Below are 26,331 nucleotides of genomic sequence, written 5' to 3'. Positions count from 1 at the left end.
TTCAAAGAGTGCAGGACATTTACATAAATAATACAGAACATATGAGACTGGACTTTTGAAATGGAATGGCTAAAGTTGGCAAGAATTCTTAAAAAAACATCAATAAGAAAACAAGTGAGAGCCATTTCCCTTAAAAAAGGTGATTATTACCAGGTCAGTTAAAAATTTACAAACTGCAGTTGATAGATTAGTGTTTGGCAAAGGTTTTAGCATTTATGAAACTAAGCCAGGTAGATAAAACTAAGATACAGATCAGTCACTGTCCTCTCTAATAGCAGATGAGATTTGAAAGACTGAAAGGCCTACTCCTGTTATTATGACAAAGATAACATTACATAGAAATGAGGAGCAAGTGGCCTCAAATCGGTGAGATAGAGCATAGGAAGTAAAGGGTAGGGATGAAAGAAAGATTCTCCAGCTGGAAGGAGGTGTTCCACAGGGCTTCAAGTTGGGCTTTTTTCATATTATCTATACCCAAATAATTTGGACTATGACTCACATACAGTAAATTGAACACTGAACAGCATTGATTACAACAAAATGGTTTGAGGATTGTGAAAGATTGCAGGAACACACTAATAGATTTGTGTGTAGGTGGCAGTTCAACATGAGAAATGTGAAATTATATTAAATGGTAAAGTTTAAAATGAAAGATCAGAAAAGCTTGTTAAATGTTAAGTGCAAAAAGGTAAGCATACGAAAAGAAAAAATATTTAAAGGGATGGAACAGGAGTGGGAAAAGTTCCTGTGGTTTATGCAGATAAACATACCAACATAATTGGATTGACCTAAAGACCCGATTCTGTGCTGAAATATTCTATGACCTTCTATACATTGCTACAAATTACATCAGATAAAACATTACTTATGTTGGATGAAATTCTCCACTAGCTCCGGCCGTAGACAGCACAACTTATGCCGATATTCCTTTGGGTATCCTAATCTTTGACATTCCTCATGCAACTCTTCACCAATCATTGGCAGGAAGTTCAGATCTGAGGGGAATGTGCGGAAAAGATCCAGAATGTAACGTCTCCCATCATTGCCAACAATCCCTTTGCAATCTACTGAAGAGCACAAGAGGATGGGCTGTTCTAAATCATTCAGGACCAGGTGCTTCTGAATCCGAAGGGGTCTGGAGGTTTGAAGCAATAGGTTGATGTACTCATGATTAGAAATAACAGTCTTCCCAAAATCTATCAATCCATAAACCACATTCTGATCTTGCTCCTGTTCCAGGATTCCAGGGATAATGGATTGTGCAATTATCCGATAGCCCCGGTAATCCACTATTACAGTCCCCAATACATGCAGACCTGCCACATCCAAGTTACTATAAGCTTGGATCCCTTTCAAGTCATTGCTGGATGCAACATAAGCAGCATGGTCCCCCCCAGATTCTTTGTAGTTGTCCCGGATGTCGAATCCAAAGCTGAAGAAAATGTTGTTCCAGATGAACATCTGCATTTTGGTATCATCACCTGGGTTGATGGCCACGATATTCCCATCGACAACTGCCATTGCACCACGGGTGGCGGCTGCAACAAAATCACTGTTCACCTAGTTAAAAACAAAAACAGCATCTTAATTAGTTACTCTGTTTCGGGTGTGTATGACTGAGGGATAGTCTTTAATGCACTAAAAGTCAATTGCAATTTCAGGAAAAGCTATAACAACTTCCCAGGTTTCCAATGTGGCAGTGTAAATGTGTACCAATGGGATTTAGGCAGGCTGCCCAGTGGCAGATGACCGCCCTTGGAAATGTCCTAGTCAGTAATTTAAATAATGTTGGTGAGAGGATACATCATGGACAGCCTGAAAAGTTTGGGAAGCGGGCAAGTGAAAGCCAGAACATCTTGAGCAAAAAAGGACTATGTGTAGTTAAAGGACAGTGCAGGCTTTTGCAAGAGGGAACCCAAAATATCTAGAACTAAGGAAAGGAAAAGGGAAGTATCTAGTTTTACTGAAGCTGATGAGAAAGCACAGCCAACCTCAGCCATTAAAAGAAATAGAGCGTGGGATTGTTAAAGTACTATGAAGAAACTTTTCAGCAAAACAGACCATATAAAAGTAGATGGTTATGAGTAGGGCCTTATCACCCAAAGGATTCCCATAATATCACAACTCTGTCTCCCCACACCACATCTCCATACACACATTCCCTGCCAGGGAAGGGGTTTTGCAAGCTCATTGGCTCAGCAAAGTTAAAGGTAAATTTAGATGGATAACAGGGTCAATAATGGGACTGTAGAGAAACATGTGGTTACATCCTAGAAAAATCATCATTGCCATATAGGACTACTGCAACAGCACTGTACTCCTTCTCCAGGCAGTAGTCATATTGTGACTCACATCTTGAAAAGAATGGAAATCTCACACGAGAAATCATTACTCTATTGACCCTATCCTTCCTATCAGCCACTCATGTTTCTGCGTGATTAATGAAAGATCTGTGAACTGCAGCCAGTAATTTACATGTATTCCTCCCATCACACAATTCCCACCTGCTCCAGAAGTGTGTCTTAATGTCACTGAATTGGTTGATTAAGAAAAATATCTATTGTTGGGAGGGTAAGAGTGCTGGGAGAAATATGCCAACACCAAACACTCAACTGTAATTGCTACAACTGATTCCAACTCTCACCCGACTGTTAATGGAGGGGAATGGAAGAGATCCAATGTGCATTTGTAATGATGTACACTTTTTAAATAATTATACTGTGCTTCCTCAGTTTCTTAGCTGGTGAAAAAAGCAGAATGTTGCTCGAGCACAATAAAGTTAACTGTAGTTTTTTATCGTTATGCAGGCAAAGACTCATCCATTCCATCATTCATCATTTCCTTTATAGTCAGCAGCCCAGAGCTACTCAAGAGATACAAACAAAACTGAGGAATTGACAAATTGGGAAACCCACAATATAAAAGATGGAGGCAGCAGAAGATGTAGTTAAGTGGAGGGGTAGCACATGTTAGCCACTAACTGCAGAGCAAACGTATGATGATTTCTGCCATAATGAGAAGGGTTCTAGTAGACACTAAAGTTCTGTGCAGCCTTTAAGATGTGAAGCAAATGTCTAGGATTTCTGTACTTTGCTCCAAAATGGAAAAGGGATTCAACAAAGTTCAGGCTGGCAAGGAGAAAGCAACAACGATAGAAGAAACTGCAAAGCTTCCTCAGAGGATTACAGATTCAAACAAGTCAATCAGTTCAACATTGAGGTTCTGAATATAGGTCTGCAGTTCTTGAGGGACCATATAGCTAAGTCAATGTCAACTTGAAATGCATATGGACAAACAAGGGGAACTAAAGCATATTTTGTATCCTTTCTCAGGAATATAAATCATTTTGATCTCATGAGATCTGTTCCTCTATTGACCATGGCTGACCATAATCTTGTTCGCATGACACACAGCCTGTTCTGCATTTACCTCAGGACTTGGGTGCCTGATGAGAAAGGCAACCTCCATGCTTAGAGGCACAGCCATGCATATTTTAGACCTGTGCATCTGGACCTACACAGCACACTGGATGGATGGGCTCTCCTCTGGTGCTACTGAATTAATCTGACTTCAGTCTTGCTTTCCTCCTGTCCAGGATACAGTCATGTCAATTGGAAATCCACTGTGCAACCTTCAAATCAGAGTTCAGTAATGATCTTCAGATGAGAAGAATATATGAGAAGACTTTGTGAGTTGAAGAGTAAACACTGTTTTCCAGTATCTGCGATGAACCCGATGTTTTGTCCACAAGTCTCCATAAGCAATCCTCAGCTAATCATGTACTTGCACTTCAATGAACAGGTCCTTGAAACTATGCACTTTAAATAGTGGCACACAATAGTGACCGAAAGTAACACAAGCGAGCTTGGGTGCTTATGTTTGTCACGGAGAGTGTAGGATGGCTTCACAGAATTCCTCTACACATTCGTCCCAACCAATGTAACTAGTCCTCAAACATGTAACTGCTGACTTAAGCCATCCTCCAATCAAGTGATCATGCTGCCCTAGTTGTTTTTATTTAATTCCCATCAAATTCCAAAAGGTGAACAACAATTCTCCGAATCGACCACAAGAAAGTGACTCTTTTTGTCATACATTGAAGCTACTATTCTTAGCCCCATCACTGTGGAAGCCAACAAAGCCATTAACCTTCCATTGAAAAGGCATAGGATGAATTTCTCCCTTTGGATAAGACTCACCTGATACTGCTCTCATAGTATTAACGTTGTGAGGAATTGCTATGAACAGATGTTTGTATACCTTACCTTAAAGATGGTCTGCTTCCTCAATATCCGCTGCATCATATCTTGACAGGGTATCTCCCATGCCGTCTGCAGCTCCTCATTCCAGTCCCGGGGCTTTATGAAAACAAGAGGCAGCAAGTCATCCAATTTTTGCAAAATTGCTGAGTAATCATAAAGGTACCACTGAAAATTCTATGTTCTAGTTGATTAAACTATGACACTTTTATTAAAAATGTTTTGCAGTGAATTATCAAATCTTTGACACCCCAATAAGTAAACTCCTACTGACTAACAGTGATTCCAGTTTGAATATATACAAAATAAAGCAATATTTGACACTGGTATATCCACATGTTTGAGTATTGTGTCCAATTTTGGTCCCTGCTTAAAATGCAAAATACCACAGAAAGGCTAATAGAATTCTGACCAAAATTAAAATCATCTGAAGATGGTCTCAAAGAGTTCAGATTATTTACTCAGGAGAAATGAAGGTTGAGAGACGGTTGTAATTTTTTTTAATGAATGGATTTGGTTCAAGATAGGCGTTTGGAGATATTTGGGACAGCAGAATGAAGGGTGGTGCATAAAAGATCCATACGCAATGAAAGAAGATAGACTTCAAGAGGTATTTAATGTGAATGTCAAAGCCATCTGAAAGAAAATGCTAAACATGAGGCTGAGTTCCTTTAAACATTCTGAGAAAACAGGACATGACCAATTATACAGAGAAAATTGCTAATAGGTTGCTGTCTTGAGGTGTCATGAGCTATCACAATCTCTTGGGAACATCCATAGTTATGTTAGGGAATCATCTCAACATGAATCTTTTCCCAAGATTTTTAGTCTCTTTTCAGACCTCATATAGTTGAATGGGTAAACAGTGTACAATTTCACATTGTTATCTGCATAGCTAGATAGACAGATAGTCTTTATTTAACCTTTTTAACCTTCCAACATTTTCTGCAGTTAGTTGATCTCAACAGGATATTGCTGTGGCTTTACCACAGTCAGTGACTCTGGGCACCATTCTTGCAGGATAGTGATGGTGGCATAGTCAGATAGGCTGGTGGATACAAGAGGGCAGGTGGCACTTGAGTAACTGCACTCAGTGAGCCAGCAGTTTCAGGAGAGGAGAAAAAAAAAACGAAATTGCTGTTTTGCAGCAAATAACAACTAAGAGTTGAAACGCGTTTTCTCCAAAGAGATTTTCCAGACACCCCTTTGTCACCTTCCCTCATCCCTAGTGCCTGACAAAGAGCTCTAGACCAAAACATTGCCGGCCAATTCTCACCTGCCCAGTAATATGTTCCTCAAACCCTAGTCGGGAGGTATATGCATCCTCAGCCCTCACACAATCAATGGTGTGCTGTTTGTGTGGGATGATCCAACTGTAACTTAGGAATGGTGTGGCAACCCTCTCCAATGGATGGCAACTCACCCTGAAAAATAGAGAATTAAAATCTCAGAAAGTCACTAAAGCTGTGGCATGACCAGAATACTAACTATATCACACAAAAACGTCAAAAATATGATGGCACAACTGGTGTATGGACACAGTCCAAAATGAATTTAATTGAAGCATGATTAGAACAAAACTATTGCATAAACCCAAAATCAAGACAACACAATGTCCAGCAATTTTTGAAAGGATCAAGAAAAATTATTCTTGACTGCTCCTAAACGTCTCTGATCGTGTTTTCCGGGTCCTTAAGGGGGAGGGGGAGCAGCCTGAAGTCGTGGTCCATATTGGCACCAATGACATAGGTAGGAGTGCTGAGGATGTTAGACAGGCTTTTAGGGAGCTAGGTTGGAAGCTCAGAGTTAGAACGAACAGAGTTGTTGTCTCTGGTTTGTTACCCGTGCCACGTGATAGAGAGTCGAGGAATAGGGAGAGAGAAGAGTTAAATGCGTGGCTACAGGGATGGTGCAGGAGGGAGGGATTTCGGTATTTGGATAACTGGGGTTCTTTCTGGGGAAGGTGGGACCTCTATAGACAGGATGGTCTGCACCTGAACCTGAGGGGCACCAGTATCCTTGGGGGGAGGTTTGCTAGTGCTCTTGGGGGGGGTTTAAACTAACTCTGCAGGGGCATGGGAACCCAGACTGTAACTTTAGGGTGCAGGACCTGGAGTGTAGGGAGGGTAGGAATATGGTATCAATCTTAAAGGATCGTGCCTGTAAACAGAAGAGTGGCTTGAAGTGTGTATACTTTAATGCCAGAAGTATACGAAATAAGGTAGGTGAACTCGCAGCGTGGGTTGGTACCTGGGACTTCGATGTTGTGGCTATTACGGAGACATGGCTAGATCAGGGACAGGATTGGCTGTTGCAGGTTCCAGGGTTTAAATGTTTTAGTAGGGTCAGAGGTGGGGGTAAAAGAGGGGGGGGTGTGGCTTTGCTTGTCAAAGATAGTATTACAGCGGTGGAAAGGAAGATGGATGAAGATTTGCCATCTGAGGTAGTTTGGGTTGAGGTTAGGAATAGGAGAGGTGAGGTCACCCTGTTAGGAGTCTTTTACAGGCCTCCTAATAGTCCTAGAATCGTTGAAGAAAGGATTGCGAAGATGATTCAGGAGAAGAGTGACAGTAATAGGGTGATTGTTATGGGAGACTTTAACTTTCCTGATATTGATTGGGAAAGCTATAGCTCAAGTTCGTTAGATGGGTCAGTGTTTGTGCAATGTGTGCAGGAGAGTTTCCTGACACAATATGTAGATAAGCCAACAAGAGGTGAGGCCATACTGGATTTGGTTCTGGGTAACGAACCAGGCCAGGTATTAGAACTAGAGGTAGGTGAGCACTTTGGGGACAGTGACCACAATTCGGTGATTTTTAGTCTCGTGATGGGGAGGGATAAGTGTGTACTACAGGGCAAGAGTTATAGCTGGGGGCAGGGAAATTATGATGCGTTGAGGCATGACTTAGGATGTGTGGATTGGAAAAGTAGATTCCAAGGCAAGAGCGTAATTGATATGTGGAACTTGTTCAAGGAGCAACTATTGAGTGTCCTTGATAAGTACGTACCTATCAGGCAGGGAGGAAAGGGTCGTGTGAAGGAGCCGTGGTTTAATAAGGAGTTGGAATCCCTTGTTAAATGGAAGAGGGCGGCCTTTGTAAAGATGAGGCGTGAAGGTTCAATAGGGGCGATTGAGAGTTATAAGGTAGCCCGGAAGGACCTGAAGAGAGAGCTAAGAGCAGCAAGGAGGGGACATGAAAGGTCCTTAGTTGGTCGGATTAGGGAAAACCCTAAGGCTTTCTATAGGTATGTTAGGAATAAAAGAATGACTAGGGAAGGAATAGGTCCAATCAAGGATAGTAATGGGAAGTTGCGTGTGGAGGCTGAAGAGATTGGGGAGGCGCTGAATGAATACTTTTCGTCAGTATTCACTCAGGAACAGGACATTGTTGTCGATATGAATACTGAGGCACGAATAAGTAGAATGGATGGCTTTGAGATATGTAGAGAAGAGGTGTTGGAAATTCTGGCAAGGGTGAAAATAGATAAGTCCCCTGGGCCTGATTGCATTTATCCTAGGATTCTCTGGGAAGCAAGGGAGGAGATTGCAGAGCCATTGGCCTTGATTTTTGTGTCCTCTTTGTCTACAGGAGTAGTGCCAGAGGACTGGAGGCTAGCAAACGTGGTTCCCTTGTTCAAGAAGGGGAGTAGGGATAATCCTAGTAACTATAGGCCAGTGAGTCTCACTTCTGTTGTGGGCAAAGTCTTAGAGAGAATTATAAGGGATAGGATTTATGCACATCTGGATAAGAATGATGTGATCAAGGATAGTCAGCATGGTTTTGTGAAGGGCAGGTCGTGCCTCACAAACCTTATTGAATTCTTTGAGAAGGTGACGAAGGAGGTAGATGAGGGGAAAGCGGTAGATGTAGTATATATGGATTTTAGTAAGGCGTTTGATAAGGTCCCCCATGGTAGGCTACTGCAGAAAATACAGAGATATGGCATTGAGGGTGAGTTGGAGGTTTGGATTAGGAATTGGCTCTCTGGAAGAAGACAGAGGGTAGTAGTTGATGGCAAAGATTCATCTTGGAGTGCCGTCACTAGTGGTGTTCCGCAAGGATCTGTTTTGGGACCATTGCTGTTTGTCATTTTTATAAATGACCTGGAGGAAGGGTTAGAAGGTTGGGTGAGCAAGTTTGCGGATGATACGAAAGTCGGAGGAGTTGTAGACAGTGAGGAAGGATATGGCAGGTTACAGCGGGATATAGAGAAGCTGCAGAGCTGGGCAGAAAGGTGGCAAATGGAGTTCAATGTAGCTAAGTGTGAAGTGATTCACTTTGGTAAGAGTAATAAAAAGATGGATTACTGGGCTAATGGTAGACTACTTGGTAGTGTGGAAGAGCAGAGGGATCTTGGTGTCCATGTACACAGATCTCTGAAAGTTGCCACCCAGGTAAATAGTGCAGTGAAGAAGGCATATGGCGTACTGGCTTTTATTGGTAGAGGAATTGAGTTCCGGAGTCCTGAGGTCATGCTGCAGTTGTATAAGACTCTGGTGCGGCCGCTTCTGGAATATTGTGTGCAGTTTTGGTCGCCATACTATAGGAAGGATGTGGAGGCACTGGAACGGGTGCAGAGGAAGTTTACCAGGATGTTGCCTGGTATGGTAGGAAGATCCTATGAGGAAAGGCTGAGGCACTTGGGGTTGTTTTCTTTGGAGAAAAGAAGGTTTAGGGGTGATTTGATAGAGGTGTACAAGATGATTAGGGGGTTAGATAGGGTTGACAGTGAGAACCTTTTTCCGCGTATGGAGTCAGCTATTACAAGGGGGCATAGCTTTAAATTAAGGGGGGGTAGATATAGGACTGATGTTAGGGGTAGGTTCTTCACTCAGCGAGTCGTAAGATCATGGAATGCCCTGCCAGTAGCAGTAGTGGACTCTCCCTCTTTATGGGTATTTAAGCGGGCATTGGATAGGTATATGGAGGATAGTGGGTTAGTGTAGGTTAGGTGGGCTTTGATCGGCGCAACATCGAGGGCCGAAGGGCCTGTACTGCGCTGTATTGTTCTATGTTCTATGTTCTATGTTCTATGTTACCACGAAGCCTAAAAAAAGTCTTCCTTGAAAAAAAAACCATAAATCTAGAAGCGACAGGACTTTGTTGGGGTCAGCAAATTCAAAGCACAATGACTCTCCATTTTTAAATTAACTGGTCATCACACTCATTAAAGTCAAAGTAAAAGTAAGGCAAATGGAAAAGTTATGTAAAAGATCAACGGGGTAACTTTAATGTCAGGGAGAGATTTAATGTCCGTTTATGCAAGGATAAAGAAATCTTAGCCATTTTGATGTGGGTTAATTTTGTGAAACAAAATGATGATGGGTTCTTTTAGAAAAACAGACTGATCATAATTCTCTAAGCAGATCAAGGATGGGGCACACAGTTGGTTGTTCTTGATGAAAGAAAGCATTAGTTCAAATTTAAAACTACAGTTTACAGAATCAATGAAATTGGCTCCATCGTTTTAGAGAGGAACTCAGTGCAAGGTGGACACTTCCCAAATCCAGCCTCCAGTACCAACTCAGTTATCTCATCCCAGAACTTGGGCGGCATGGTGGCACAGTGGTTAGCACTGCTGCCTCACAGCGCCAGAGACCCGGGTTCAATTACCGCCTCAGGTGACTGACTGTGTGGAGTTTGCACATTCTCCCCGTGTCTGCGTGGGTTTCCTCCGGGTGCTCCGGTTTCCTCCCACAGTCCAAAGATGTGCAGGTCAGGTGAATTGGCTATGCTAAACTGCCCATAGTGTTAGGTAAGGGTAGATGTAGGGCTATGGGTGGATTGCGCTTCGGCGGGGCGGTGTGGACTTGTTGGGCCGAAGGGCCTGTTTCCACACTGTAAGTAATCTAATCTAATCTAATCTAATCTAATTTTGTGAGAAGGGTCAGTCGCCTTTGTGATGTATGGAATTGGAGGTGCAATCATGAAAACAGAGTTTCTGAATGTTAGAAATAAATAAAAGGATCTCTATAACATGGATGATTCTCCTTACATTCCATACCTTTTCTTCTGCAATACTGCAAAATTCTTCTTGAATATCGGGCTAATTTGATTCAGAAGGTCCAACAGTGAATGACATAGCAGGCTGGGACTGCCTGGTTTTGGATTAAACATATCTGCAGTTGACCTAATTTAGAACAGAATAAATTAGAAACAGCTTTTATTGCAGGACTATAGAAAGGGGAAAAAGTTTGATATTGTTAGTGCAATGTCTTGATATAGAGCACAATTAGAAAAATGTTTGAACACCCAGCAAAAAAAGTTTCAACCCATTTAGCAACAGCTTCACTTTATAGCGACACAAATCCAGAGAACTTATACCTCTCTGTCAAAATTTTAAATTCAATTTAACCGATTCTCCTCCGTTTCTGCATTGTGAACTGTGGTATTTTCTGAAATGAATATTCATAAAATCGAGAGCTTATACTTTCACAGCTTAAATACTCCTGGTCTGGAAATCACTCAAACTAAACTTTTTTTCTGAAGAAATAACTTCCCTAAACTGAACTGAAGAATACTGCTTTCTCAAAATTGCTTTCTGAGAAATTAAGGGTGAACAATAAATGCTGGCCTAGCCAGTTCACATCATGTGAATGAATTAAAGAAAAACACCAAGTGGACCAACTGGTTTCCTCCTTATTATACATGAATGTTTAATACAACCAAGTGGCTCACTAGACCATTTCGGAGGGCAATTTAGACTTAATCATAAAGCTGGAGTATAGAATGAAGTGTGCAAACAGTGAGGAAGATATTAATAGATTTCAAGATACAGTAAGCTGGAGGAATCTGTGGCATACGGCAGGTGAACTCTAAAATCAAAAAACACGAAATGATGAATTTTGTTAAGAGTCAACAGGGAGTGATGCATGTTAAATGATACAATGTTAAAATGGGTAAAAGGAAAGAAATAGAGAGCAAGACAGAGAGACAGAGGGAGAAAAAGGTCAATAGATTCATACAATGCAAAAAGGTCCTTTGGCCCAATGAGTCTGTACTGACATAATTACCACTAAAAGTGCACTAATCCTAATTTCCTATACTTGTCCCATATCCTTGAAATTTATGATATTTGAAGTATTCATCAAAGTATTTTTTAAAATTTGTAAGGTTTCCAGTCTCCAAGACCTTCCCAGGCAGTGCATTCCAAATTCACACTGCCTGCTGAGTGAAAAAGGCCTTTTTTTCCTCAAAATTCTTCTGAATATCCTGCCCCTTCTCTAAAAGTATGCCCCCTCATGACTGACCCTTGACCAAGCTGCTCTCTAATCACCCTGTCCATACCCCACATAATCTTATACACCTCAATCATGTCACCCCTCAGTTTCACCATCTCAGACAATATCCTGGTGAACATCCGCTGATGCTATCACATCCTTCCTGTAGTGAGGGGACCAGAACTGCACACAGTATTCTAACTGTGGCCTAACCAACACTCGTCACAACTCCAACATTACCTCCTTGTTTTTATACTTTTTGTCACGACGGATGAAAGCAAGCCATATATCTTCTTAACTATCCTATTCTGTTCTGCTGACTTCAGGGATCGGTGAATAATTACCCCCGAGATCCCTGTGTTCCTCTAAGCCACCCAGTGTTCTGCCCTTCATTAAATACACCCTCATCTTGTTTCTTCTTCCAAAGTGCAACACTTTGCACTTATTATAGTTAAGTGCCATCTGTCACTGGTCTCCCACCTGACCAACCCATCTGTATCTTTCTATATCCTACAACCACCTTCTTCACTATTAACCACTCTACCACTCTTGGTGTCATCTGCAAATTTGCTTAACATTCCCCCCACATTTTCATGTATATCATTTGTGTACATAGCAAACAGCAAGGGTCCCATACTGACCCTTGTGATACACTGCTGGACACCAGCCTCTAGTCACTCAAACAGCCTTCTACCACAACCCTTTGTGTCCTATTACAGAACAGAATCCCTACAATGTGGAAACAGGCCATTTGTCCCAACAAGTCCACAGTGACTCTCCGAAGAATATCCCACCCAGATCCATTCCCCTACCCTATTACTTTACATTTCCCCTAACTAATGCACCTAACCTACACATCCCTGAATACCAAGGGCAATTTAGCATGCCAATTCACCTAACTTGCATACTTTTGAACTGTTGGAGGAAAGTGGCGCACCTGAAGAAAATCCATGCAGACGCAGGGAGAATGTGCAAACTCCATACAGAGATACCCAAGGTTATATTCGAACCTGGGTTCCTGGTGCTGACAGGCAGCAGTGTTAACCACTGAGCCACCATACCACCCTAAGCTAGTTTCTGATCCACTCATTTTCAATCAGTCTCCCATGTGAGACCTTGTCAAGAGTGTTGCTAAAATCCGTATAAACTACATCAACTTAATTTCCAGCATCCACACACTTGATTACATTTTTAAAAATTCTAACAAATTTGTTAAGTGCAACCTCCCTCTGACAAAGCCATGCTGACTACCCCTAATTAACCCAAACCTTTCCAAATGGATATTAATTCGCTCCTTTAGAATTTCCTCCAATAGTTTTCCTACCACGGACATGAGATCCAAATGACTTTTATCCTCTGCTTGTGCAGAAATCTTTGAAAGTGGCATAATTAATAATGCATTTCGGATTCCTTGTAGAGTATAGTCACCAATAAGTTATGTTAAACCTATTTATAACATTAGCTTCAGCTGAAGTTTTATTATTTCTGAGTACATGACTTAGGACTATCATGAAGGCTTTGGAGAAATTTACTAGAATAAATTTGTTGGCAATGTTTCAGGGATGATGGGTTAATTATGTTGGCAGACTCAAGGAGTTAGGATTGTTCTACTCAGAACAGAGAAAACTTAACAGGAGATTTCATAGAAGGTTTTTTAAATCATGATGGGTTTAGTGAGAGTAAATACAGTGAAAGTGTCTCCAATGGTTGAAGGACCACTATCCAAAACAAACAGGCTTAGGTTTGTTGACAATAGAAGCAGAGGCAGCAGGAGGAAAAAACCCATCCTTCCTCAATGTTCAAGACCCCGAACACAGCTTCTGGGTGAAGCGCATTTCATCTGTACTTCTTTCAAGCCAATCTTTTTCAAACAGCAATTGCTGCTCACAGTGCAGTCTCTTTTATGTTGACAAGATCAAACACAGACTATGACCACTTTATGGAAATCCTCTGCATTGTCCAAAGGAATGACCTTGACCTCCCAGTTGCCTGCCATGTTGCTCCTTTACTAACATTGCCTGCTGCAATGCTCTAAGGAAGCAGTAAAAATCACAAATGCCCTGCTGCTCTTGTATCCTCTGTGTCAGCTCACACTTCTGACAGCTTACTCCATAAATATCATTTCAGCTGAATGGTGCAAAATAAACTTAAGAATGGCACATATGATGAGAACCCCCCCCCCCCCCTCCCCCACTCCAGTGGCATCATGAAGATTCATGTTTATGTGCTGGCCAGGCATTATATTAATAATAAAATTAGATTAATCAGCTTAAATATTTGGGAATAGTGGTGGACCACATTCTGTTGTGGGCTATTGGATTGCTCCAAGTGCAGGTACATCAAAGGGTTGCTGGTCTTGGCCAAAATCCAGTGATTCCCCCTAAAAGATACATTTACAAGGACTCAAATGGGGTTAAGAATTGATCACTGCTCTGGTTGGTCCGGCCTGCTGATTTAACTGTTCAAGAGGGTTGAAATGTGGGTTAATATGTGGATCAAACAAGGTGCTGGCTGTTAATAAAAACACAATATGCTGGAAATACTTTGCAATTCGAGACCATCTGCGGAGGAAGAAACAGATAATTTTTCAGGTGGATGGCTTTGCTTGATAGTGAAACTGCAATCTCAACAAAAGAGTCAGCACTTTCTGTAAGAAAGGAGTTAAAAACCACCAAACATGAAAGTTAATTGAGAGTGAGACAGAGAATACAAGACCCAACAGGCCCCATTTAGTGTGCAGCTGTAGGGAATGCCTGGACCCACCCAGGTAACCGCTACCAAAGATTTCAGTTTCTGGCCTGTAAATTCTGCTTTCAGGTATTTGCTGTGCGCTCACAGGATCTAAGCAACCTGCTATCAGTACTTTATTTTTAGTGTCAAAAACCCAGTTGTTTTTTCCTATTATGCCACTCTGGCACACAAGAAAGGTCTGTTCTTATCTATGTCTGATAAAATTGTAATGAGTTTTATGCTTTTTAACCATCTGGAAATACTTAGTGGCTTTGTGTTACAACCAGAGTATGGGACTCAAGTGCCTAATTTATGAAAACTTGAATAAAAAGGCCTTTTGTTTTACACATATTTCATGGAGCAGGCTCCAGGGGCTGTATGGCCCACTCTCGTTCCTATTTCTTATTGTCTTAGTCAGATCCTGGGAGAATGGCTTAAAAAGGCTGCTTTCCTGAATTTACCTTGCAAATCATGCTGTGGTTCTCAACCAACAACAAAATACACCACAGGGGATGTGCTCATACTTAGGAGCCAACACTTTGCATGTTTACAATATTATGTCAAAATATCAGCCTGTGTCAGTTATCATGATGTAAATCGCCATATTCTTGAAACATTGTGCCATCAGGAAAATGCACTTTGGGAGGATGCATAAAGCACATACACATCTGCTGCTGTTAGTTCAGGGCCCTCCTGGTGGCTACCATTACACTGGCAGCAGGAGATGAAATCGACAGGAAAAATACATGAATCTTGCTGACTTGTAGTTTAACACATTCTGACAGGTTGATCTTGACCATTTTGGAAGTCAAGAACTGAAGATCATTACGAAAGCAGTTAGACATTTGAATGGACTGCTAAGTCAATTGTTTCTACTGTCTATTAGATGACAGTGGAAAGGAAAATGATATGGTAATAAAGAGATTTGTTTCCCCATAAGGCACCTAATCATACAATTCTACTACCACCCTCAGTTCCATCAGGATCATTTGGCATCACTTCCCCTCTCCCCATCTTATCCCAGTTCCAATCTTCCAGCTCAGCTCCACCCTCATGACCTGTCTCACCTAACTGCTCCACCCTCCTCTCCGACCTATCACCTTTACCTCCACCTCCATCCACCTATTGCACTCTCAGCTATCTTACCCCCAGCCCACCCCCCTCCCATTTATCTCTCCAACCCTAAGGGTCCCAGCCTGATGAAGGGCTTTTGTTTCCTGCTCCTCGGATGCTGCCTGACCTGCTGCACTTTTCCAGCACCACGTCCTCAACTCATTGCAATTACACCCAATACCATCAGAACCTGGGAACAATATATTTTATCTGTGGTTAGTTGGAGGCGGCTGAATGCATTGAAATGAGAGCTTAAAACAAAACATGCACAGAGAGAGAGGAGCACTGTGTGGCACAGCTAGAAAAACTGGATCAATTCTCAAAATAGAAATAAGACTTAGGTTTACAAAGCAAGTAAGTCAATAGTAATTGTTTTGATTTGCTTTGGGAAATCATCATCACCAACACAAACACTGAGTGGCTTCTACCATGCAGAACACTCCATATTTCAACTCTAAAACATAATCAAAAAGGTCATCCAAATTATTCAGATAGAAGTCTCCTCTCTAAGTTGCCCGTCAAGGATCAGCATAACATGAAGGTGGGCTACTTAACTGTCACCCCAAAATGCAAAACTACAAGCTGTTCCTAAATTCGCATAATTTCTCACTAAAAATTGAGCAGTCACACAAGGATGTTTAGCTGCTCTAATGTAAGAAGTATCCACTCTATAGATTAAGGCAGGCAAGACAAGGAAGGAAGAGAAGATCAAAAGGAAACTAAAGGAATCTAATCCTTAATTCAAAAGCATACCTGTTCCAATGTGACTGACAATTCACACAGAGAAATAGTAAATTACATGTTCATACAGGAAAATGCTAGACAATTTTTTTTTGTATCAGGGATATCCCAACATATTCCAAGACTCAGCAGGGATAGCCCCACAGCTATCAATGTTCAATGGAAGATTTAATCACTAAGGCCAAGGCTTTTATGAGCAGAGGTAGCACCTCATATTCCTAAAAGCACTGAGTTTGAGCAGCTGGTGTCCAAAGTAGAGGAGTTAATGGAGGCTGGATAGAGGAAAAGTCAGTGTGTGTAACAAACTTGGGGGCTGGGTTTTGAGAGGTCAGTATGAAGGCACTAAAGAAGTGTATGACATTGGGTGGGTGTGGGAGTTGGATGTCCATGATGAGCACAAGGGACCCAAACAAGGGTCCTCACCTTTACTTGCCTGACACATGAGCCCTGTCATATTGTCAAGCTGTGTGCTTGGCCTGAGGATCCCTCTGTTTATAGCTAAAACAGTGGCCGAGGTGGGATTCTAGCCATTAATCTGCCACTTATAGGTTTCAAGAGGCCCAATAGACTGGTGACAGCCCCATTTTCTCCCATCAGATAGTAGGCAGGTCAAGGGCAGGCAGGTAATTGGCAGGCTGGTCAAGTGCTGCTCTTGACAAGCCCCCTGCACATCATCAAGTCCCCTGTGAGCAGGAGATGTAAAAGTGTACCCAATCATTTTGGAATGATCAGTTCTTCAACTGAAATAAATGAGGAATTAAGTAATATCCACTTTGGGGTTCTCAGATCTTCATGCATCACACATCCAGGCAGCAAGCTTCAAGTTTCCATGCTGCTTTTGTACAACTTTCTCCAGCATTGATTCTGATCTCTGAATTTAGTCTATCAATTTCATAATTTGCCCCCTAGCAAGTGAATTTAATAATTTTGCATTTGATAACATTGCAATAATTGAATCATCTGAAATCTCTAAAGGTCCAATTTTACTTTATTTGTTTGAAAAGATATTGCGAGTTTTCCTGTATGAACACATTTAATAGAGGTACTGAGCACAAGGCTTGTACTCACTGGTTGATGTAGAATCCACGTGTGGATGCAGTGATGCTGACGTGACGATCCTCCATGGTGATAACATTAAAATACATCAGATCCCCACGCAGCTTACGGTTACCTGGAGGTGGATTCCACCCACTCACCATCAGACACTTCAAACACTGCAGGGACTACAGAGAGGATATCAGTTAGTAAACTCCACCTCCCCACTGAATCCAGAGGAAGAACCAACCAGTTAAACAATACATACCCGAATCAGAATCTCTAGTTACTCCTACTAAAGAACTCTGTGCTCAGATACAAACACTGCAATCATCTTTATTTTTCAATTCAAAGCAGAATCAGAAAAAATTGAAATAAGGTAACGTTGGCTAAATCTGTAATACAGCAAGACTAGAACTACCACACTGTTCAGAACACAGTTGTCATTACATTACACAAGCTTGTTTCTGAAATATCATGTCGACCTCTGATCCGACCCAACTTCCGTGAAACAGTAATTTCTGAATGCTGCATCTTTCTGCAAACAAATGCAAACATTTCTGAACAGAAAAGCTGATTCTGTCTTAAACACAAATATCACTTAACTCCACTGGCTTCGTAACACACCTTGCTATCCGCAGTTAGTGGCTGTAGGAATGAGAGGGGCCGATCTTTGGATCCTGGCAAGATATATTCCGGAGGAGAGCAGTCGATAGTCTCAAGTGATTGATCTGAACCAGAACGTCTTTTCCGTTTTCCAGTTGTAGATATATCTAGAGGGGAACATATTACGTTCATAAAATGGTTGGAGTACAGAAGAAAGCTGTTCACACTGTCTGTCCACAAAATCAAAACTAATTTCACCCAATTACCCGACACTTTCACCATAGCCTGAGGGTTCACTTCAACTCCTTCGCCAATGCACATTCGAAAGTCACAATTGAATATACTATCTATACAATCCTAAGCAGCACAGTCCAGTTCATAACCAATCACTATATTTGAAAAAAAATGTCATTGCGCTACAGTCACTGGACTAGTAATCCAGAGGTCCAGGTAATGATCTGACAATCCAGATTTGAGCTGCCCCACAGCACAGGGCGAAATCTGAATTCAGCATACATCATTAAAAGAGTAATGTGATCAGGAAACAATTGTCGATTTTCTAGAAACCCACCTGGCTCACTAATGTCTTTTAGGGAAGGAAACTATTGTCTTCATCTGGTCTGGCCTACATATAACTCTAGACCACATCAATGTGGGTGTTTCTTAACTGCACTCTGAAATAGACTAGCAAATCAGTTATATCAACTGCTAGAGAGTCTCAAAAAATGGAATGAAACTGGATACAGTACCTGGCATCTATCAAGGCACTATAAGCAACAAAAGCCGACTCAGCCCCATTGACCCTGCGAAGTTCTCCTTAGCAACATCTTGGACAAATGCCAAAGTTGAGAGAGTTGGCTCACAATCACCTGCCATTGTCCTACCTTGCACACATGTCCTATTCAATCCCATCATCAACTTGTATATACTGACTCACCAGCAAGAGTGACCCAGCAGAAGTGGTGGCATCTGTTGGATAGTCAGGAGGAAGTTGCTCTGGGAATCCTCCCAACACAATCTTCAATCTCATGACCTGGTATATCTCCCACACTATTAACATCAAACCAGGGGTTCAACCCTGGTTCAATGAAAATTGCATGAGTACATGCTGGCATACCTGAAAATTAGCTGTCAACCTGGTGAAGCCACAAAATAGGACGACTTGAAAACTATCTAGTCTCTCTTTGTGAAAACACTCCATATCTGGCAATGTCCTGGTGAATCTCACCTGCACTCTCTGTAGTACACTAAAAGTTATGCTGTGGAATGGCAACCAGAACTGCACACAGTACTCAACCTGAGGCCTAACTGACAACTAATATAGGTCCATCATAATTCCCCTGCTCTTGTAATCAATTCTCTGACTAATAAAGACAAGTCTCCCACATGCCTTTTTAATGTCCTATTCAACTATCTTACTGCTTTCAATAATCTACTGACATGTACTCTAAGGTCCATCTAACTAGGGTCCTATCATTCAACAGTTACACCCTTGCCTTTGTAATTCTCCTAAAATTCATCACCTCACACCTTTCAGGATTAAAATCCATTTGTCATTATTTAACCCACTGTACCAGCATATCTGACTATCTTCCTGCATTGCAAAGTTTTCCTCCTTGCCATTTACTACACCACAAATTTTCGTGTCATCTGCAAACCTGCTGTTAAAACTTCCTACATTCATGTCATACAGTCAGAGATGTACAGCACGGAAACAGACCCTTCGGTCCAACCTGTCCATGCTGACCAGATATCCTAACCTAACCTAGTCCCATTTGCCAGCACTTGGCCCATATCACTGTAAACCCTTCCTTTGCATATACCCATCCAAATGATTTTTAAATGTTGCAATTGTACCAGCCTCCACCACTTCTTCTGGCAGCTCATTCCCTACATGTACCACTCTCTGCATGAAAAAGTTGTGCCTTGGGTCCTTTCACATCCTTCCCCTCTCACCTTAAACTTATGCCCTCTAGTTTTGGCCTCCCCTAACTTGGGATAAAGACCTTGTCTATTTATCCTATCCATGCCACTCCTGATTTTACACACCTCAATGAATGTCACTCCTCAGCCTCCGATGCTCCAGGGAAAACAGTCCCAGCCTATTCAGCCTCTCCCTATAGCTCAAGCCCTCCAAACCTGGTAACATGCTAGTAAATCCTTTCTGAATCTTCCAAGTTTCACAACCTCCTTTCTGTATCAGGGAGACCAGAATTAAATGCAGAATGCCAAAGGTGACTTAACCAATGTTCTGTACAGCCATAATATGATCTCTCAAACTCTTATACTCAATGCATTGATTAATAAAGGCAAGCATACAAATGCTTTCTTCACTACCATGTCCACCTGTAACTCTGCTTTCAAGGAACTGTGAACCTGCACTCCAAGATCATTTTGTTCAGCAACACTCCCCAGGACCTTATCATTAAATGTATAAGTCCTGCCCTGATTTGCCATTCCAAAATGCAGCACCTCACATTTATGTAAATTAATCTCCATCTGCCATTCCTCAGCCCATCAGCCCATTTGATCAAGGTCCCATTGTACGCTGAGGTAACCATCTTCGCTGTCCGCTACATCACCTATTTTGGTGTCATCTGCAAACTTACTAACCATACCTTCTATATTCACATCCAAATCATTTACATAAGTGATGAAAAGCAGTGGACCCAGCACCAATCTTGTCTCAATCATTAATGTACACTACAAGCAGCAAAGGACACAGTACTGTGTCACTGGGTTAAAATTCTGGAACTTTCCCCTTAACGACATTATGAGTCTCCTGACGGTAAATGGACTGTAATGATTCAATGGTTCAACAGCTCACCAACATCTTCTCAAAAGTAATTGGAGATTGGAAATAATTTCTGGCCCAGCCAGCAACATTAACAATTTTTTTTCCAATCACCTTAAGTAAGTGTTCACTGGTTCTCAACCTTCTCAACCTAAGTAGTTCTCTGCCTGTTCTGAACAGACCTTTCACAACTCTGAATACCTCCATTAAATTCCTCTTAAAAGTTTCTTCTCCAAAGAGACTAAAAGAAAGTTCCTCCAATCAATTCACATCACTGAAGTTTCATGGGCCTGGAATCATTCTCATAAATACGTTCTGGACTGTCCCTAAAGGCTTCACATCTTTCCTAAAATACAATGCCCAGAATTAGTACTCCAATTCAAGCAAAGCACTGTTTAATAAAGGTTCACTATGGCTTTGTTGTTTTTGCATTCCATATTTGTACTTATAAAGCTCAGAGTCCTGTTTGTCTTTTTGACTGCATTCACAACTTGCTCTGTTACACTCAGAGATTTGTGCACATTTCTATCCTGGATCTTGGTTTTGACCTACTTTAGAATTGTATACTTTAGATTATATTGCCTTTCCTCATTCTCCCAATCAAAAGGTATCACTTCTCATCATTACATTTCAACTGTCCTATGTTGGCCATTTCACTTGCCTGTCTGTATCTTTTTGAAATCTATCACTATCTTCCACACGGTTCACAATCCTTCCAAGTTTTAGTATCTTCTGCATTCAGTTTTTTCCCCAGGGAGGCTGGTTCAAGTTTATATTTCTTGAAAGAATGAGAACCTGATGTTCAGCCTTAAGAAATAACATTAATGCTGTTTAAAATTATTACATAGAGTGGGTCTTGCCAACCCACAGTTTCACCAGCTAATTTGTGGCGAGTTAAAAAAAGAGAGCCACATCATCATAGGGAAACGTCAATGATTTGTTCTTGCAAGCAATGCTCTAGCATGTAGCTTTCCAACTTAAACTGATTTACTATTAATGTTTGCAAGTGCGCCAAGTCCTTTGCATCTTACCTTACAAAGAGCTAATTTTTAAAGACATAACACACATAAATCATAACATCAACAGCAATCGCATCAATTGAGTAAAATTGTAAATTGGTTTCCAGATGAGGTCACCAAGTGCTCTGGATGATGTGCTTCTGGATATTAGTTTTGAGACTGCCCAAATTCATGTAGAATCATTGAATAATACAGCAACAAAGAAAAACAGGTCCATCAACTTACAATATAAGAGAAGAGACTTTTATCCTATCACTCTACACTGGATCTAATCATATCATTGTGCTAATTCACTCCACTACCCAATCTACTTTTCATAACAAAGTACTTGCACAAATCATACCTGCAATATCTCCCTCAGAGATAGTGGTTAAAAAAGAAGAGGAGTTACATTCAATGCCATTATAAGCGTCAACAGGGTCCAGACACTTCAACAGATCCCGGACGTGGCGGATGTGAACCTTAACCTCTCGGACTGTATATGGTTCTGAGGCAAAAACAGAAAGATGTCACTTCAATGCTGTACCAGGGCACAATACAGCTCCACCTTAAACTGCAAAACTCCGAAAGAATAAAGAACAATCAGAAAACACACAATACAAGTCACATAATGGAAATCTGAAACTCTTTACCACTCTCTCAAAACAACTTTTGAGGTTGGGGTGTCAATTAAAAATTTAACAACTAATATTGATAAACTAAAGATTACAGAACCAAGGCATGTAGATGGGATTATGATCTAAGTGAAGGTTGGAATGAGTTGAGGGGCTGAAGAGCGTATCCATGCTCCCACGAAAGCTTAGTCACTATCTTTGCAATTTATTCACAGAACAATTCTTTTAAAAGGTCAAACAGGCACTGATCATTTTCTGGAAGAACTCATCACAGGGGCAGAAGAGAGAGCTACTCAATTGTAATGCAAATCTTTACAAAATACATTTCAAACAAAAAGGATCCAAATTAGAAACTTCAAGGTAAGGAATAGTTAAAACATGTTATGGTGATACTGTGCCACATTGACCGGCAGGTCAAGTTGCACTATGCTGTTCTGTCCGCAGCAACAGGCTGCAGAGTAAGGGATGCAGTGCACTGTGCCAAGGCCACAACAGGAATGCTGGGTAATAGTGGCTGAGACAGAAGCCCCCCATCTGACAGGACATTATGTAGGTCACATTTTTTCATCTAAATGGGCGCTTTTCCTTTTTTTTCAACATCATGTAAATACTGAACGTTGATGTTAAATGTGTGAACTTCTATTGGCCGAAACAGTGACATAAGGGATGAAGTGTCAAAATGGCCCTTTAAAGAGGACAGTGAAACCTCCAGAACGATGTACACCCCACTTTCACAGTAAGGGTGCCAAAATGGAAACATATTAGGATTAGACTAATCTTGAAATTCTGTCTTCCATTGGCCCCACCTCTTTCCTTTGTATCCTACCTCTTCCTCCTCCTCCTCTTCCTCTAATAAGTTCTCAATCTAGAGCATCACTGTCCTCCAATTCCAGATTTCTCTGGAAGACCATGTTGTGAAGAAAGCAGCAGACAATCACAATGAGTGTACTGCGGGGGCACCACCCATTAGTGGTGGTTCTTGTGACCAAGTGACTTCTGTTATTGTGCGTCTGAACTTCTTACTCGGACCCATGCAAAGCCACCTCAAGAAATATCTCTATACTTTGTGGAGGTGGTGGGTGAGTCGGTGAGTGAGATGAGTGAAGTGGGCCGAGTAGAGTGAGTAAGTGAGTGGTGACAGCGAGTGTACAAGCAGGAAGCTCTTATTGGAGTTCACAGCCCAGCTGAACATTGAAGAAGTCCTCTTCATTGTTGATGAATCTCACTCAATGAAATTAATAATGCTCTGCACCTTGAGGATTTCAAGATTGAGGTAAAACCCACTGCTCTCCTAGGCTCAATCCTCAAGGTGCAGAGCATTATTAATTTCATTGAGTGAGATTCATCAACAATGAAGAGGCCTTCTTCTTCAATGTTCAGCTGGGCTGTGAACTCCAATAAGAGCTTCCTGCTTGTACACTCGCTGTCACCACTCACTTACTCAATGGTGCTGTCCAATGCTCACTAAATGGGCATTAATGACCAGTGAGGCACAATGGTATGTAGCCAATTTTGAATCACTAACAAGCGGCTGAAAGAAGCCAAAAGTTGAAAGTCTTCAAAGGACACAGTGCCATTGGCAGCTACTGGTAGGAAAGGACAAGCACTAATGTAAAGTGATGATTCGGAGATGCCGGTGTTGGACTGGAGTGTACAAAGTTAAAAATCACACAACACCAGGTTATGGTCCAACAGGTTTAATTGGAAGCACACTAGCTTTCGGAGCGACGCCCCTTCATCAGGTGATTTTTAACTAATGTAAAGTGAGTCATTTGAAATGAGGACACAGATTTTGGTGAAAGTCTACCTGGGTCTCCTAAAGCAGTGGTTTTCTGGTGGATCCACAAAGCTGCATCATTGGTAGTAAACCCCATGCTGAAGATACAGCCTCTGCTGCTTTTTGTTCATCCTTCTCCTCTGCCTTTCTTATACCCATTGCTCTACCCTTCCTGCAAAGGACATTGCTCCTTATCATCACTACATCCAAAATCAAAGATATACTGTCATTGTGAACAGTTGCTTTCCTTGTACTTAGGTGGACTCTCAATTGTGTTTCGAAGTCTTATCTCCTTCTCTTATGCCCTCATGGTATCAGGCAAGTGATAACATCCTGCACTTCCACATATCTTTCACCCTAAGCAAACCCAACGGTTGTGAAGGATTCTCAACCATTCTCCTTTTCAAAATGACCAACTTCTTTTCCCAGTGGTGGCCATGACTGCCTGACTTCCCTGTGCTGCTTCCTCCATTCATCTAGTCTGCCCTGACCCAGAACGCAGCCAAGCACTCCCACTAAAACTGCTAAACAGCCCTCAATGGGCTCTCCTCCAGCCCTTTAACAATTTTACTTTGATTTATCTGGGAATAAGCCAGGATTGTAGGTCTGGCCTTTTAATGGAAGCTCCCCAGCAACAGCATCAGCAATAGGAAACTGGCACTTCTGTTTTCATCACCAAGCCTCCCACCCAATTCTGTTCTTGAGGTAGAGACTGGGTAGTGAAGAAGAATTGAAAGAGTGGGGAAATCCAGGGAATCAGAAGGATGAACAAAAAGGCAGCAGAAGCTATACCTTCGGCGTGGAATCTGTCTCACTTCATTGAATGCTTTACTTTCACTTTCCTAGAACACAGCTAATGAACTCCAGTGGCTACGTTTTGATCTGAGCTCCCATCCTTAGCTGCAGTTGAACATTGATATTTTCTCCTGTTGCATCACAACTCTATCAAATTTTCCATCAAAAATTTCATTTTGGTTTTACATTAATTATGTGGTAGAATTCGGGAATTCTCAAATGTCTGGGACTTCTAGTTTCACAACACATTTTTTATTTGCAAGTGCTGGTTTACAGTTCTTGAAAAGACACTACCTCAACATATGGTAAGCAACAAATTCATTGGGACTACTCAACATATAGAGCAGGTATAGGAAACTACATTTACAACATCACCTATTGGTGAATATGTTTAGCATCTTGAAACCATTCAGCATTTAAACACAAAGAATATCTACAAAAAAAGGTCCAGTTTTTCTGTTCATTGACAAGTTATTGTCCTCAATGTGACTTTGTGTGTATTGTGGTATGAACCCAAGAATCAGCCCATGAAACACCCTCCCCATATCACAGCCCTCTTTGGTCTGCGGATAAAATTTATCCCTGGTTCTAGCTGAAAACCTGGGCAGGTGACTTCTGCCACTTACAGCTTAAACAATAGTGATTGTCATTCACTCAGAGGAAGTCTCCATCTATTCCCAATGACAGCATAGCCAAAATTAGGTCATCAATAAGTAAGGAATTATGGGTGCAAAGTATTGAAAATCCGATTCCTACATTTCTGATGAGTTATTATCAATTGAGTATTGAGTAAGTGAAGCTTGTAGGTAATCTGCCAAAGACACCAAGATCCTTCAACACAGTGTCTCCCTTTACCTTCTACCACTCGGAGAACTGATCCATCCTTCAGTCCTTCTATATTTGCCAACCCCGCAAAGTTATCCAGAATGTTGCCATCATGCTGAAGTGAGAAGCAGGTCCGATGACATGTGTCCTCACGTTCCATCAGAATCTGGATGATCTCCTGGACCATCTCCTCAGAAGATACCTAGAAAAAGGATACATTATGATTTGTGTTGAGGTTCATTCAGGAAATCTCACACCCTTATCAATGGTCACTGAATAAACTGTTTAAAATAACTGGGTGGTTTATCACGTCGAATGTACATTTTATAGATTGGAGTCAAAGCACATACTATAGACATATTTATTGGTCTCCTTCAAGAGACAATCAGTCCCTTTGAAATTTCCAAAATTTCCAAAATTAGCAAGTTACAGGTTCTACGAAGTGGTCTGGAATGAGCTGGACTCATCATCCAGACTTTGCCATCTCTTATCTAGCCATTTGCTAACTATCCTTCTGCTCTCCAAAGTTATCACTTCATCTAAACCCATCAACTCTTGACCTTACTGACATTAGTGACCAGACTTTCATTGCCTCTTAAAAAAAATCATTACCATGTATAACTTTGCCAATTCCTTTCTCTCCAAGTTCTTCCTGTGTTCCTACCTCCCTCAGACTCTCCATTCTGAACTCTCAGCTCATTTGTAGCGATCCATCTCCTCTCAGCCACCAAGGACAGCTCCCTACTCTGGAAACGCTCCAAACTTTTCTGCTTGTTTTGTAAGGCTCTTCTAAAATTCACC

General features: G+C 41.5%; 1 protein-coding gene across 4 annotated transcripts in view; it reads right to left on the bottom strand.

Annotated features, from left to right (window-relative positions):
- Positions 1-26,331, bottom strand: part of LOC140488171 (clustered mitochondria protein homolog) — a 92,862-nt gene that overhangs the window by 47,454 nt on the left and 19,077 nt on the right. For all 4 annotated transcript variants that reach the window (XM_072588029.1, XM_072588030.1, XM_072588032.1 and 1 more), the window contains exons 3-10: positions 25,561-25,732; positions 21,863-22,006; positions 17,728-17,873; positions 17,134-17,288; positions 10,266-10,391; positions 5,536-5,683; positions 4,266-4,358; positions 866-1,560 (exon numbers count right to left, since the gene is read on the bottom strand). In XM_072588029.1, coding sequence (XP_072444130.1) covers positions 866-1,560; positions 4,266-4,358; positions 5,536-5,683; positions 10,266-10,391; positions 17,134-17,288; positions 17,728-17,873; positions 21,863-22,006; positions 25,561-25,732 — 1,679 coding nt within the window. The remainder of the gene's footprint in view (positions 1-865; positions 1,561-4,265; positions 4,359-5,535; positions 5,684-10,265; positions 10,392-17,133; positions 17,289-17,727; positions 17,874-21,862; positions 22,007-25,560; positions 25,733-26,331) is intronic.

The sequence above is a fragment of the Chiloscyllium punctatum genome, chromosome 17, assembly GCF_047496795.1.
Source record: "Chiloscyllium punctatum isolate Juve2018m chromosome 17, sChiPun1.3, whole genome shotgun sequence".
Classification (NCBI taxonomy): domain Eukaryota; kingdom Metazoa; phylum Chordata; class Chondrichthyes; order Orectolobiformes; family Hemiscylliidae; genus Chiloscyllium; species Chiloscyllium punctatum.
The sequence above is the reverse complement of the archived record's forward strand: the minus strand, read 5'-3'. Positions and strand labels throughout refer to the sequence as shown.